Source organism: Protobothrops mucrosquamatus, unplaced genomic scaffold, assembly GCF_001527695.2.
Source record: "Protobothrops mucrosquamatus isolate PMUCROS unplaced genomic scaffold, P.Mucros_1.0 scaffold_215, whole genome shotgun sequence".
NCBI lineage: Eukaryota > Metazoa > Chordata > Lepidosauria > Squamata > Viperidae > Protobothrops > Protobothrops mucrosquamatus.
This window is the reverse complement of record NW_015386291.1, coordinates 428,824-442,826: the sequence shown is the minus strand read 5'-3', so window position 1 is coordinate 442,826 and position 14,003 is coordinate 428,824. Positions and strand designations below refer to the sequence as shown.

The 14,003-nt window shown below is 38.2% G+C and overlaps 1 protein-coding gene across 1 annotated transcript in view; it reads left to right on the top strand.

Moving 5' to 3' along the window:
• Positions 1-14,003, top strand: part of DCAF15 (DDB1 and CUL4 associated factor 15) — a 35,373-nt gene that overhangs the window by 4,854 nt on the left and 16,516 nt on the right. Inside the window, exons 5-8 of the mRNA XM_015827468.1 lie at positions 2,951-3,121; positions 9,449-10,033; positions 12,155-12,246; positions 13,633-13,761. Of these exons, the coding sequence (XP_015682954.1) occupies positions 2,951-3,121; positions 9,449-10,033; positions 12,155-12,246; positions 13,633-13,761 (977 nt within the window). The remainder of the gene's footprint in view (positions 1-2,950; positions 3,122-9,448; positions 10,034-12,154; positions 12,247-13,632; positions 13,762-14,003) is intronic.

The window sequence follows — 14,003 nt, the reverse complement described above, 5'->3', positions numbered from 1 at the left end:
TATTCTATTCTATTCTACTCTATTCCATATTGTCTATTCTATTCTCTCTTCCATATTGTCTATTCTGTTCTGCTCTGCTCTGCTCTGGTCTATATTCTATTCTATTCTATTCCATTCCATTCCATTCATTTTTCTACTCTACTCTACTCTGCCCTGCTCTACTCTGCTCTATATTCTATTCTGTTCTGTTCTGTTCTGTTCTGTTCTGTCCTATTCTATTCCATTCCATTCTATTCCATTCCATATTTTCTACTCTGCTCTGCTCTATATTCTATTCTGTTTTGTTCCATTCCGTTCCATTCCATTCCATATTTTCTACTCTGCTCTGCTCTGTTCTATATTCTATTCTATTCTATTCGACAATTTAGGATCGTCTTCTTCCTGGTTATTCGAAAAAGATTCAGTTATAGAAATGACAACTTTCCGATCATTCTCTACATCTCCCAGCTTTGCATTTGGAGTGAAATGAATCCCAAATTGCTCTTAGTATATTTTATTATTTTATTTCAAAACGGTCAGAGAGGAGGGTAATTTCCTAAGAACCGCCCGCCATGGCGTTCGAGGAGCTCCTGTCTCTCAGCCCCGCCCCTTTCGAGGAGGAGAGTTTGGGTGGGGGGGGAGCAGAGGAAAAGCGTTCTCTTCTCACGGAGGAAATTAGCCTCAGTGGCTCGCCATACAGGCATACACGAAGCCTTAAGCAGCGTGAGAGTTGGAAGAGCGAGGGGTTCACCTTTCCATCCCTGCTGCGGGACTTGCAGCTTTGTGGGTTGGTACTCGAGACGCTGACTCGAGTATAAGCCGAGGGGGGCATTTTTCAGCACAAAAAATGTGCTGAAAAACTCGGCTTATACTCGAGTATATACGGTAATCTCAGTTATACATAGAAATAAAGCAGTATAAAAGTATAAACCACATTGACCACCAAATGATTGCACTGGATCATGGCCAGTTATAAAACATCAAAATTGGGAAGACTTGCTTTTTGCTATGCATTCTCCCAGGATTTCCTCTAATATCTTAATAATAATATATAATATCTCAATTTATCTTCAGTTTTCTTTACTNACAATTTAGGATCGTCTTCTTTCTGGTTATTCGAAAAAGATTCAGTTATAGAAATGACAACTTTCCGATCATTCTCTACATCTCCCAGCTTTGCATTTGGAGTGAAATGAATCCCAAATTGCTCTTAGTATATTTTATTATTTTATTTCAAAACGGTCAGAGAGGAGGGTAATTTCCTAAGAACCGCCCGCCATGGCATTCGAGGAGCTCCTGTCTCTCAGCCCCGCCCCTTTCGAGGAGGAGAGTTTGGGTGGGGGGGGAGCAGAGGAAAAGCGTTCTCTTCTCATGGAGGAAATTAGCCTCAGTGGCTCGCCATACAGGCATACACGAAGCCTTAAGCAGCGTGAGAGTTGGAAGAGCGAGGGGTTCACCTTTCCATCCCTGCTGCGGGGCTTGCAGCTTTGTGGGTTGGTACTCGAGACGCTGACTCGAGTATAAGCCGAGGGGGGCATTTTTCAGCACAAAAAATGTGCTGAAAAACTCAGCTTATACTCGAGTATATACGGTAATTTAATTTTACCCTTAAATAATTTTGAAGGGACTGATTAAAATTTTAAGTAGGAGAAAGAAGTACATAGAATCTGAGGAAAAATGCTAGGATTAATGCATTGTCAGAGGATTAATGCCTAATATTTAAAAACTATTTTCATATTTTGTGTTCGGTTCCAGTTTTTCAAATATGAGAGAAATGACCTTTTTATGACACTGTTAATCATTGGGAATACAGGTAGTTCTTGACTTCTGACCATTTGTTCGCTGACTGAAGTTACAGCAACGCTGAATGAAGGGACCTATGTTCGATTCCAGAAGTTATGGCAGTTGCAGTGCCAAAAATTCAGAATTCAGGTGCTTGACAGTCCACCTGCACTTAAACTACAGGGGCACTTCAGTGCTCTCCACCAACCTATCTCCCATCTCTTGCCCTTTTGTCCCCTGCACGTCCATAGTCCATGACCTTTGCCACCTTCTTTCTCTCACTGCTGATGAGACGTGCCTGGCCTGATCCTTTGCAAGGCAGCGGCTGGCTGCATAAGGTTTTTTTTCCCTTACGTCGTGCGTTGAGGTTTCCTCATGAGAACTGGGGAAGATGATCAGCAGCTACCTCATGAAGGGCCAGCTGGGCACACCTCGTTAGCAGCCAAAGGCAGAAAATGGCAAAGGTCTGCTAGGATGGTGGAGCACAGGGCAGCCAGGGGCCTTGGAGTACAGGGTGGTGTGGTTGACTGGGGCTGGCACTGGACTGGGGCTGAGCCTTGCACTACACTTCAGCTCAGAGGCTTCTTGCACTCTCAGAGCCACAGTGTGCCAGGAAGCTCTTTTATGCTTTCCATGGTGCAGTTTCCATGCTGCCGTGGGGCTTGGTGGCTTTTTTGCTGCTGGGCTGGGGTTGCAGCATGTTCTTTCCCCAGCCTCCCTGAACTCACACAACATTGCAGCACCCTGGAGCTTGTGTATTGTCTATGCTGAACCTCCCAGGATCTCCCTTTCCCCTCTTCGCCACCTCATATTCCACATCTGGAGTTACGATGGCAACTAGGAATGCTGGCATTGCTATTGTTAAGCAATTCACTCACATGACATCACTTTTTATGACCACATTACTTAGAGATGGAAATTCCAATACTAATTATGGTTGTAAATCAAGAATTACCTGTAATTGTAAGTGACCTCTTTATCAGTGGCTTCAGAAATCTTATTTTAGTGAATTAGCATGATATCACTACTTAGATGATGTGCATTCTGCAACATGCTTATTATCTTACCTTGGAAATTTAATTCAACAATAAAAATGGGTAACTAAGTCCTGCCTAAGAAGGAGTCCTTTCTCAACTGATGAGAGTTTTCTCTGTCTTGATTCTGATGTTCCCTTGCATATACTTCTCAGGTGACCCAAATGCCAAATGTTTGCAGCATGGATTCATGCTGCACATGAAGTACCAGGTGGTGTATCCTTTCCCCACGTTTCAGCCAGCATTCCAACTCAAGAAGGACCAAGTGGTGCTGCTTAACACCAGCTATTCTCTAGTTGCCTGTGCTGTTTCTGTGCATACGTCAGGTAAATGAGTGGGTGTGGGTGTTTATGTGTAGTTGCATATGTGTGTCTATGTGTGAGGGAAAGAGATGAGACTATGAATTCTAAATCCATATCCACTTTAAGACCTAGCTTACTGAGTGTTAGGGTTTTTTCCCTTTTTTGAAGATGGGGGACTCATACCTCTATCAGTTCATATCTTCTTGTTAAAACTTTAGTTAACCCTTAGTACTTGTAATGTTATGCTTGATCTTTACTTTGCACATTATATTAGGGTCATGTAGAACTTTTGAAATGAGGCGCTTCCAAATGTGCAGCAGCACAAATAAAGCACCTCACTTCAAATTATTAAAGCAACAACATTTTTGCTGAAGAAAGTGAAATAGTTGTCTATTTACACATACAGGGACAAACAAAGACAATATCCAAAACAGCTAGGTAAGGCTTGCAGAAGATGCAGTTGTTTCAGAATTTTAAAAGAGGTACTTGTGCTGCTGCATGCCATGAAATGTTTCATCCAAATAATTTGCACAGTCCTAATATTTAGCCAGTGTCGTTAACATTTATTTTTCATGCTGTCTGGACAGCAATAAAAATCCCTCATCCCTCATAAAAAATCCATATTTACTGCTGACAATGAAATAGAATATATTTTGAAAGAGAACTCATATTAGGCTGAATTCTGTGGGGGGTTTTTTAAATGCAGATTTCACCTTTTTACTTCAATGGGTTTTCAGAGTAATTAAGCAAATAGTAAAAATAGCTATCAATCCAAAAACATAAAATGATAGAATATGTAAAATTAAATCTAGGTGGTAAAACAACTGTGAAGCTGGAAGGAAGAAGAGAGAAGGGCTTTATTAGGTGCTAAAAAGATATAAAAAGAATGTAAAGGCCATAACTGTGTGTGAATATGTGAATGTGTGAATATGTGAAGTAGGACTATCCAAGAAAATTAGATTTATCTTACGAAGATTAGAGTTCATGCCTATTCCACTGAAGTAGCAATTTGGAGATGATTCCAGCTTTTGATTCAAGGTATTGGTAAAAAAAACTCTAGGTTTTTTTTAAAATTTGAAGGCAAAAATATGATTTGGCTACATAAAGATGCAAACATGGCATCTGTCTGCAACTCCTTTAACCATTTCCCCCAGGATCAGGTAGCAGTGTGATTGGACACACAAGGAATTTGTCTCCAGTGCATAAGCTCTCAGTGTACATACAAACAACAAAGTATATAAACATAAGATACTAATGGAGAAGAGTAGAGTAGAGTAGAGTAGAGTAGAGTAGAGTAGAGTAGAGTAGAAAAGATGAGAAGGATAATAATAATACAGCCATACTAAGTGGGTAAATATCCTTAGACATAAGACAGTACTGTGGTAATTAGGTGTTCAGCAGAGTGATGGCACAAGGGAAAAACTATCTTTGTGTCTTAATTGTTTTGGCATGCAACACCCTATAGCAGGGTCTTGAGGGGAAGAGTTGAAACAGTTTATGTCCAGGATGCAAGGGGGCCGGTAGATATTTTCTCAGTCCTCTTTCTGGTTCATGAAGTATACAAGTCCTCAATGGAAGGCAGACTGGTTGCAACAGGGTTTTTTGGGGGGGGGGCAGACCTATCAGTTGAAGTCAGTACCTGTCCTGTTAGTTGCTGTACAAAGCAGACAGTTATAGAAGTACAGATGACAGACTCAATAATTCTTCTGTAGAACTTCTTGTATCAACAGCTCCTGGGGCAGTCTGAACTTCCAAAGTTGACGCAGGAAGAACATTCTTTGTTGTGCCTTTTTGATGATGGTTCCAATGTTAGGTATCCATTTCAAATCCTGGGAGATTATAGAACCCAGAATCTTGAAGGTCTCTACTTTTTATAGTGTTATCTAATATTGTGAGATGTGATAGAATAGGAGGGCTCCTTATCATGTTGTTGTTCATTGCACAATCAGCCAGATGTTCAGACTGGGTTTGGCATTTTTGTCTATCGAGTCCTTACCCAGGACCTGGGATAGGCAGATGTGGATGTTTGATGGTGTTACAGATATTGTCGCAGAATGGAAGCTGTTCCTAGTAAAGCCGCCTTTTGTAGTTGACTGATGGCAAATTTGTCAATGCTAGTGGTGTTCAAGTGGTGCTCCAGTTGTTTTGGGATTGCACCCAAGGCGCCTATTACTATTGGTACTACCCTTGCTTGCCTTTGCCACAGTTGTTCTATTTCTGTTTGTAGGTCTTTGTATTTTGTTATTTTCTCCAGTTCTTTCTCGTCTATTCCAGGCACTGCCATGTCACTATCCAGACTTTTTTGTCTTTCTTATCGACAATTGTTAAGTCTGGGGTGTTATGTGCCAGGTGCTTGTCTGTTTGAATTCTAAAGTCCCAGAGCAATTTAACTTTTTCATTTTCTATGATTTTCTCCATTTTATGGTCCCACCAGTACTTGCTTGCAGGCAAATGATATTTCTTGCAGATCTTCCAATGCACCATTGTTGCTACTTTATCATCCCACTGTCTGTAGTCACTCTGTGCATGTTCTTGCAGCAGCTTACCAGGTGATTCACCATTTCTTCAGCTTCTTTGCATACGGTAGGTGGCACTTACTGTCTGTTGCTGTCTTCTCAATTCTGGCTTTGTATGCATTTGTCCTTAAGGCTTGGTCTTGTGCAGCCACAATTAGTCCCTCGGTCTCTTTCTTCAACTTTCCTGCTCTTAGCCATTGCCAGATCTTGTTATTATCTGCTTTCCCAGCTATTTTTAATGCACTGGCCATGTAGTACTTTGTCTTCCCATGCCTTTATTCTGTTCTTCATTTGGTCTTTCTTGTAGGACAGTTTGGTCTCTCCAGTAGTCAGTATGCCTTCCTGATATACAAACTTCAGTGCATCTTCATCATTGTCCTTCAGATATTCTTCCAAAGCCATTTTTTCTTCTTCAACCATCTGATGTACTTGCAACATTCCATGCCTACTTATTTGCCTTGATAGGTAGAGTCGGTCAGTGTCACTGATGAAGGGTGTGATTCATTGTCATTATTTTTCTGGTCCTCCTATCCATTGTTTTTAGTTTTGTTTGAGTCCAGTCCACTATTCCAGCTGTGTATCTAATTACTGGAATTGCCCAGATGTTGATTGCCTTGATGGTATTTCCTCCATTGAGTTTGGACTTTAAGATCTTTTTCACTCTCTTGATGTATTCACCTCTAATCTTTTTCTTGACTTAAATGTGCTTGATGTTGTCAGCTTGAAAGATACCCACGTATTTATAGTAATCAGCCTTATCCAGACTCTTAATGTTATTTTTGTGGGGCATCTTGATTCCTTCAATTTTCACTATTTTTCCTTGTTTGATAGTGAGTGTGGCATATTTGTCCAAGCCAAACTCCATTGCAATATCTTGGCTATATACACAGTGTTGAGCAGCGATTCTCTTTCAAACTGAGTTTTTCCATACAGCTTCAGATTATCCATGTAAAGGAGGTGGGATAGTTTGGCAGATATTTTTGATGTTTGATAGCCATGGACTGAGTTATTCAGTATTGTTGACAGAGGAAACAGTGCAATGACAAATAGTAGTGGTGATAGTGAATCTCCTTCAAATATTCCTCTCTTGATATTAACCTCTCCCAATCTCTTACCATTGACCTGCAGCTGTGTCTTCCATTGTGCCATCGATCTTTGCACAAACTTTCTGATATTTCTACTGACTCCTGTTATTTCTAGGCACTTGATTATCCAGTCATGTGGCAGAAAGTTGAATGCCTTTTTGTAGTCAATCCATGCTACATTCAGGTTGGTCTTCCTTCTCTTGCAGTTTTCCAAGATCATTTTGTCAATTAGAAGTTGATCTTTTGTTCCTCTGCTATTGGGGTGGTTTCCTTTCTGCTCAGGTGAAAAGAGATTGTTTTCAATTAGATGCTGTTGGACTGCATCAGCTATCACACCAGTTAGCAATTTGAAAGTTATTGGTAAGCAGGTAATTGGCCTGTATTTGCCTGGTGCTGCCCCTTTTGCTGGATCTTTCATTATCAGGTAGGTTTTCCCAGTTGTTAGCCACTCTTCAATTTCACCTCCTATGTTGTTGAACTATTTGGAAACAAGTAGGTATTGACCAGTTAGATCTTTCAACCAAAAACCATGCAATTCATCTTCACCTGGTGCTGACCAATTCTTGATCTTCCTTGCTCTTTCTCTACTATTTCTGCTGTTATTACTAGTTCTTTCAACTTCTTTTTTTATTCGCAGCCACCTCTTTTAGCCAAGCTGTGTTTTTGTATTTCTTTGGTTTATCCCATATCTGCGCCCAGAACTGCACTGTTTCTTCCTTGTCAGATACTGACTGATTCACTGCAGTTTCTCCATTGATGGTTTGTTAGAAACGTTTCTGACTGGATTGAAATTGGAGATTTTGCCTATAATTTGCAATTCGAGCTTTGTATCTGCTGATTTTCTTGGCTATAGCTGTTATTTGCTGCTTTATTATTTCCAGTGCTTCCTTGATCTTCCTTATTTCTAAGTGGTATTTCTTGATTAAGTAGTCTTTGGTCTTCTTGTTCTTCAGCTTCTTTTCTTTCATCTGTTCTAGCTTGCTTGCACCTGATCTCAACTTGCTGGTTTTATTTTCCAGACTAATCTTCCATTTTTGTGGTGCACTGTTTGGCTTTTTTTCTTTGTTGATTTTGCATCCCAGGTATTCAGTTATAACTGCAGCTGTGCTGTACATTAGTTGATTATTTCTTGCAGTGAGTTGGTGCTTATACTTGATATTGCAATATTTGCATCTTTTAATGTTTGTGCTAGCTGTTTCTTTGAACAAGCTTCAATGCAGGCAGCCTTATTCTGATGCTTTTGTGCTGTTCTAGATGCTCAGCTCTTTGTTTCAATTCTTTTATTTCTTTAGTTAGAGAGCTTTGTTCTTCCTGGGGCAGAGGAGAAAATGCCTGTTTTCCAAATGAAATCAGTTGTATATCTCTGCTGGATTCCTCTACTGCCAACTCCCCCTGCTTTGCCTCTACATTCTGAGTTACTTCTGGCAAGGCTTTGATTTCTTTGCTCTGGATAAACCTTGGCAATTCTTCCAGTTGTGCTTCTGTGAATACTTTATTTCGTATTATAAATTGACATTGATCTGCTGGTCTCTGTTCTTTTATTTCTGATTATGGATGTTGTTCTTTCCAGAACTGGTGCATTTGTTTCAAATATCCTCTTGTTGGACTTGATCTATAATAACAGTTCATTATTTCTTTGTTTTCAATCACTGTGTATTTGCAATGGGTAAACAACTTTTCCTCCAGTAGTTCTGCAGCTGCTGGCCCTGGTTGCTCAACCAACAATCCCAATTCCTGTAGCCTATTTTTCACCAGATATCCAGGAATTCCAACATCTAGTGTGGACCTTGTTAACCCGGGCCACATCCGAGCCAATATGGCTTTCTGAAATTTACGTCTCACCATATTTTTTATGGGAGAGACACTCTTTGTCTGACTCCTCTGATGAGACCGGTCCAGTATGGTTGAACCTCTGGGATAGCTCTCATTTTCTTCAGAGTACACAAGCCCCACAATCACATCAAGGTACTGCCTCACTGAGGGATTGTTGTTGTTGTTGTTGTTATTATTATTTGGGTGGGCTGTATATAGTAGGCCTATGAGAACCAAACCTCAAATCAAATAACTAAATAAACCAGGAGTTTTATCAGAATAAATAATTCTCTTGAGATCTCTGGGATTTTTTGAACATTTGAACTTTCAAACAGTGCAATGATGGGCAAGTCTTGCTTGCTTTAGTTATATCCCCAAGTATAGCAATTCAGTTTCCTCATAAAAATGAATGACATCCACTTACTTAATTGGAGAGGGGACTCTCCTCAAATTACCTCAACTATTGCAAATTAAAAGATTATTCTAATACAGAATATGTTCTGGACCATTACTATTCAATATAATTTGAATAGTAATAGTCAAACTTGCTACTAGAAGTTTTCATAATTGGTCTATGTAACTAGTGTTTTCTCCATTATGGATTTCAAAAGGAGTGAGAGAAATGGAAATTATGATGCTTATGTCATATGTATGATCTACCTCTGAATTACTTTCTTTGATTGCTTGGTCAGAATATTCATTGTCATAGCTATTGAGTCTATTTAAAAAAAAAAAAAAGCTTTGCTGGAGAACAGACTAAAGCCCAGCTTGTCAGTGGGGAAAAATGACAAGGGCATACTAGACACAACCAAATGTAATGATTATTTGTACGTGTATATTCATGTTTTGGAGTCAACAATATATTATGAATAGTCCTTGAAAATGTGTTGTAGAAATTGTGTGGCACTTCTGATTTTATTGTTGTTGTTTCCATTTAGATGACAGCAACTTCTGCCAAATTCTTTATGACAGGAGTCGCCAGACCCGGGCCCCTGTTGTGGAAGTGAGCCACACATCCCTTATCTCACATTGTCCTGCAGGCTTAGAGAAAGAGTTGGAAAAAGACAACTGCTCTTGCCAGAGTGAGACTCCATTGACACAGCCTCTTGCTGTACCTCCACAGGACATAGATACCCACGTTTCACCTGCTGTAGCTATGGCAAAGGAATTTGTTGCAGACATCTTCCGAAGGGCCAAGGAAGCCAGAGGCAGTGCACCCGTAGAAGAAGCAACGGCAGCAGGCAATGGACTCAAGTGCCTCCTTGACTCTGGGGCTCTAGGCCAGGATACCTTAGGCTCTTGGGACCTGAGGAAGACTTTGGAATCTTGCTTACATGGCAGTGTTGCTCATAGTTCTACATCGTCTACTGCAACCAGTAGCATTTCTGATATAGGGAGCTCCCCCAAAGAATCTTTTATAGCCAATTTTGAACTGGAAAGTCTGCCAGCTGAGCCAGGCTATGTGAACTATACCAAACTGCGCTATGTCCTGGAACCCAACGATTTTTCTGAGGCAGAGGATGGTGAGTATGGGGAAGAAAGTGGTAGTGGGTTTCTGATTTCTGACAGGATTTGCAGGCATGAGCCAAAGTATCAGTAAGAAAATGCTTCCATATTCTCCACTGGATAGCACTTTTTCCCATACTGTATGTGCTGCATTTAAATTTCTGTTTGAACAAGGGAAGGCTACTTTGTCCAACTGTGACAATGTTTCCTGCACCATCTCCATTGCCTAGCTGTAAACAATGGCTTCCTCATTGTGTCACCTTTTACTACATGAATTTCTTTTCTCACTTCACCCAAACTTTTCAATTAAGGCTAGCAGAAGATCAGATGGTGTAGCATAACCACATGAGGAATCTCTTTATCTGAAATATCTAGCATAATAAAATAGGAACCCTAATTATGCATTCTTTTTGTGTAACAGTTAATAGATCTAGCAGTGACTCATTCATAATTTTGGGGCCTCCTGCGGCGTGTAGCTTATAACTCTTAATATCCACAATTAAGAGTTATTCTGCATCATATTAAATGTATTTAGAGCAAGAAGTTTAAGTCTACTGTATTTAAGTGTAATTTTGTGTTATCGCATAAACTGTTTTATGTTAACTTGTTTCAAAATATCGCCCAATTTGCCAAATTTCAATTTTATAGAAATCGTGTGTCTCAGTTTTTGGATACTTCTGTAAATTAGGCCATTTGACATACAGTACTGTGATTCAGAAACTTGTTCTATAATCCACCATTTTGCCCATTTAAAAGTTACGGGAAAGTTTTAGTAGCATATAGATTCTCTGGATGTTCTTTTATATAACCTGAAACATCTTTTTTTAATTTGTGTAATATAGTCACATATTATGCACAACCACAGTATTTTTGTATGCATGGATTTTAAACTTGTTTAGGAAGAAATTTCTGGACCGTAGCCATTCTGAGACATCTGATCTTCTCTGATTGTCTAACATACCGGTAGTTGTGCTGTTTAAAAATACATCTTATGCATCTCGCCACCTATGGCATTTGCACTTTTTTCCTCTTCTTGCCAATGTGAATTGTTATAGTATTGGATTGCCTGCCACTGTGTGAAGACCAGAACAAACTGAGAAAAACATATTTCCTTCCAGGTGCTTTGTTCTAGCTTTTCATGTCTCTAATTGCTCTCCGTTTTGCTTGTGAGAGAACAGTTGTTATTTAATCAGCCGATCAGCCAATTTCTTTGCTGATAAAATGTATGATTTTCTTAAAAACTAAAATTTCAGCCTGTGCATTACTAACCCTATTTGGTGTATACATTTTTGTCTTTTATCATTAGTATATAATCAGAATATGCAGGCATTCAAGGTGATACATTGATTGGAGTATGTCTGATTTGGTTTTATAAATTTAATAATAACTGGTATATATTCAGATGGATTTGTGGAACAGATTTTTCCCATATAACCAGCAAGTGTTGCTTTTTAAATATTATTATTCACAGTGACAAGTTTTTATTCAATACAGTATAGTTCATGAGGTGTTTCAAAAATTGAAAAGTAGGAGAGATTAATGCTGACTGCTTGTTTTTCAGAATAGATTCACAAAGTGTGTTCTCTTGCATATTTGATCCTGGTACCCTGCCAGAACTAATTCAGAAGACGAAAATAAATATTTTCGACGATGAAGCCAGTCAAGTAGACAACTGCATGTTGAAGTCAGTCAATTTTACAGTGCAAACACTTTGCCTATTCAAAAATACTAAAAATATAAATTACTGATATAAATTTGTCTTGTAGCTAGTGATAGGACATTTTACTTTGATTAAGGCAGCATACAGTATAAGTCATAAATTTATTAATAAACTATCCAAAGCAAGAATATTAGTAAATGGAATTGATAGTTACAAGATATGAAAAAATCAAATGTAACAGATTTAGAAAAAGAAAAGATCTATCAGTGGCTATTGGGTGCTTTGAAATAATAAATAAACCTTAGATAATCAAAGGGAAGACAGAATCTCTTTGAAGCATCCTGTTCCAATACATTTACTTCTCCTGGTTTTGGTTTCCTTTTTTTTATTCTCTATCTTGCAAAAGATCTTTTTGAAGCTGTTCTTTTGATGCTCCATAATTATTTTTTACTTGGCTTTATGTTATTTTTTATTTCAGAATATGAGGATGACAAAATCTCCTTGCCATTTGTTGTGACAGACCTCCTAGGAAGAAATTTGAAGCTCTTAAAGGAGAAGGCCATTTGTGAGGTAAGAGCTGTTTCTAGGAATCTTCTGATGTGAGAGAAAGAGATGCTAACTGTTTGAGAAAGACCACTAAATAATTATTCTCAAGGAAATGTGAACTCATTAATATTTTTTTCATTACTTGCTTTCTTGGTTTTATCCAGTTGTTTGATCTTATTGTATTGAAATACAAAACATTTTTTTTTTTGGTAACACACCCTGATTAGTTGGAATATAGTGGTTTTAATTTAGGGATATGTATTGAACTCATTGAGGGATTATTTAAATAGCATCAGTTTATTTTTCAGCAAGTTTCCAATGTTTCTGATTTATATGTTTAAGCATCTTTGCTTTAGTTGCCAGTTTAACAAACATTATGTAGTTTGATCTTAGCTCATGTGACTATGACTGGGATGTTTGTTAATTATAGTTTATAGGTTGTGTGAAACCAATCACTTCTGGTTTATTCTGTAAATGATGGTTAAACAGGCATAGCATGTATTAGGCTTGTAATTTATCAGTTAGAGGACCTTCATACAAGGGCTGGAGACATAGCCAGAAAATATAAGGAACTATAACATTTGGCAAGCACTATGTGAATGGGAGAAATTTTCCAGTCTAGGTCCCCTATTCTCTTTTCTGTTAGATTTGAAAGATGTTCAATCTTTAAAGAGGAAAACACTTTAACTTAGCTTATTTGGGCAGTTCCTGGATTTCAGAAGTGATATTTTTGTCTTTCTTATGTTGTGTTGCATTCCAATTACAGTTTGAATCTGTTCTGGAAAGGAAAATCCCCCTATTTTTTAAATGAAATTTTAGAACTTCCATTTAAAATAGTTTTTGTCCAAATCAGAGAGGACAAATTCTGTATGTGAAAAGCAAATCAATCAATGTGCAAAAAATATTGACTATAATATAATATTTAGGCAACTGTTGCCATAATAGCATGCTACATTTTAAGCAGAATTTTAAGTCAATGGTTTTTGTCTGAAATTGTGAAATTAACAATGTACATCCAAGATCTCTTGCAGTTATGTTTTCCAACTATGCACCTGTTCTTCACATTTCCCTCTATCCCATGGATGACTATATATGCTTAACTAATCCTTGCTATAACTGAAAAGTATGTACAAAGAATTATAATAAGAGCTTGGAGTAGTTTGCGGTGTCATATTACACTCGGTTATGTCATTTTTCTGACTAGTAGAGATTTTGGACAAAATAGCTTGTTGATAGGAAAAAAAGAATTGAGATAGAGGAGTATTAATGTCAATGTTAGAGGTGTAAACAGAGGAGCAATTGTATTTATTTGTATAATGAGTTTCTGAAAATTAGCTGTCTTGCTAAGGGGCAGGCGATGCCAGAAAGTACTGATACAGATTCTTCCCTGCTATCTTTCTGCCTTTCCAGGGCCAATATTTAACAGTGGAGCAGCTGACTTTGGATTTTGAATATGTTATTAATGAAGTGATTCGAAATGATGCTTCATGGTCCAAGCAGTTTTGTTCCTTCAGTGATTATGACATTGTCATCTTGGAGGTAGGAATATGATAGATTTGTTTAATAATATCTTATTTGAGAATAGAACATCATTTTTATAGTATTGCTTCTTGGCTCATTAAAAAAATGCAGATGCTGTTCTCCATTTGAGGAAAGACACTTTTAGATTTATTTGTATTTGAAAATAATGGGGTATAAGTTTAACATACTTAAATTATATTTGCTAATGTTCACCATAGCAAATATATCTTCACTATCTTCAGCCAGAGCGCAGAGTATTG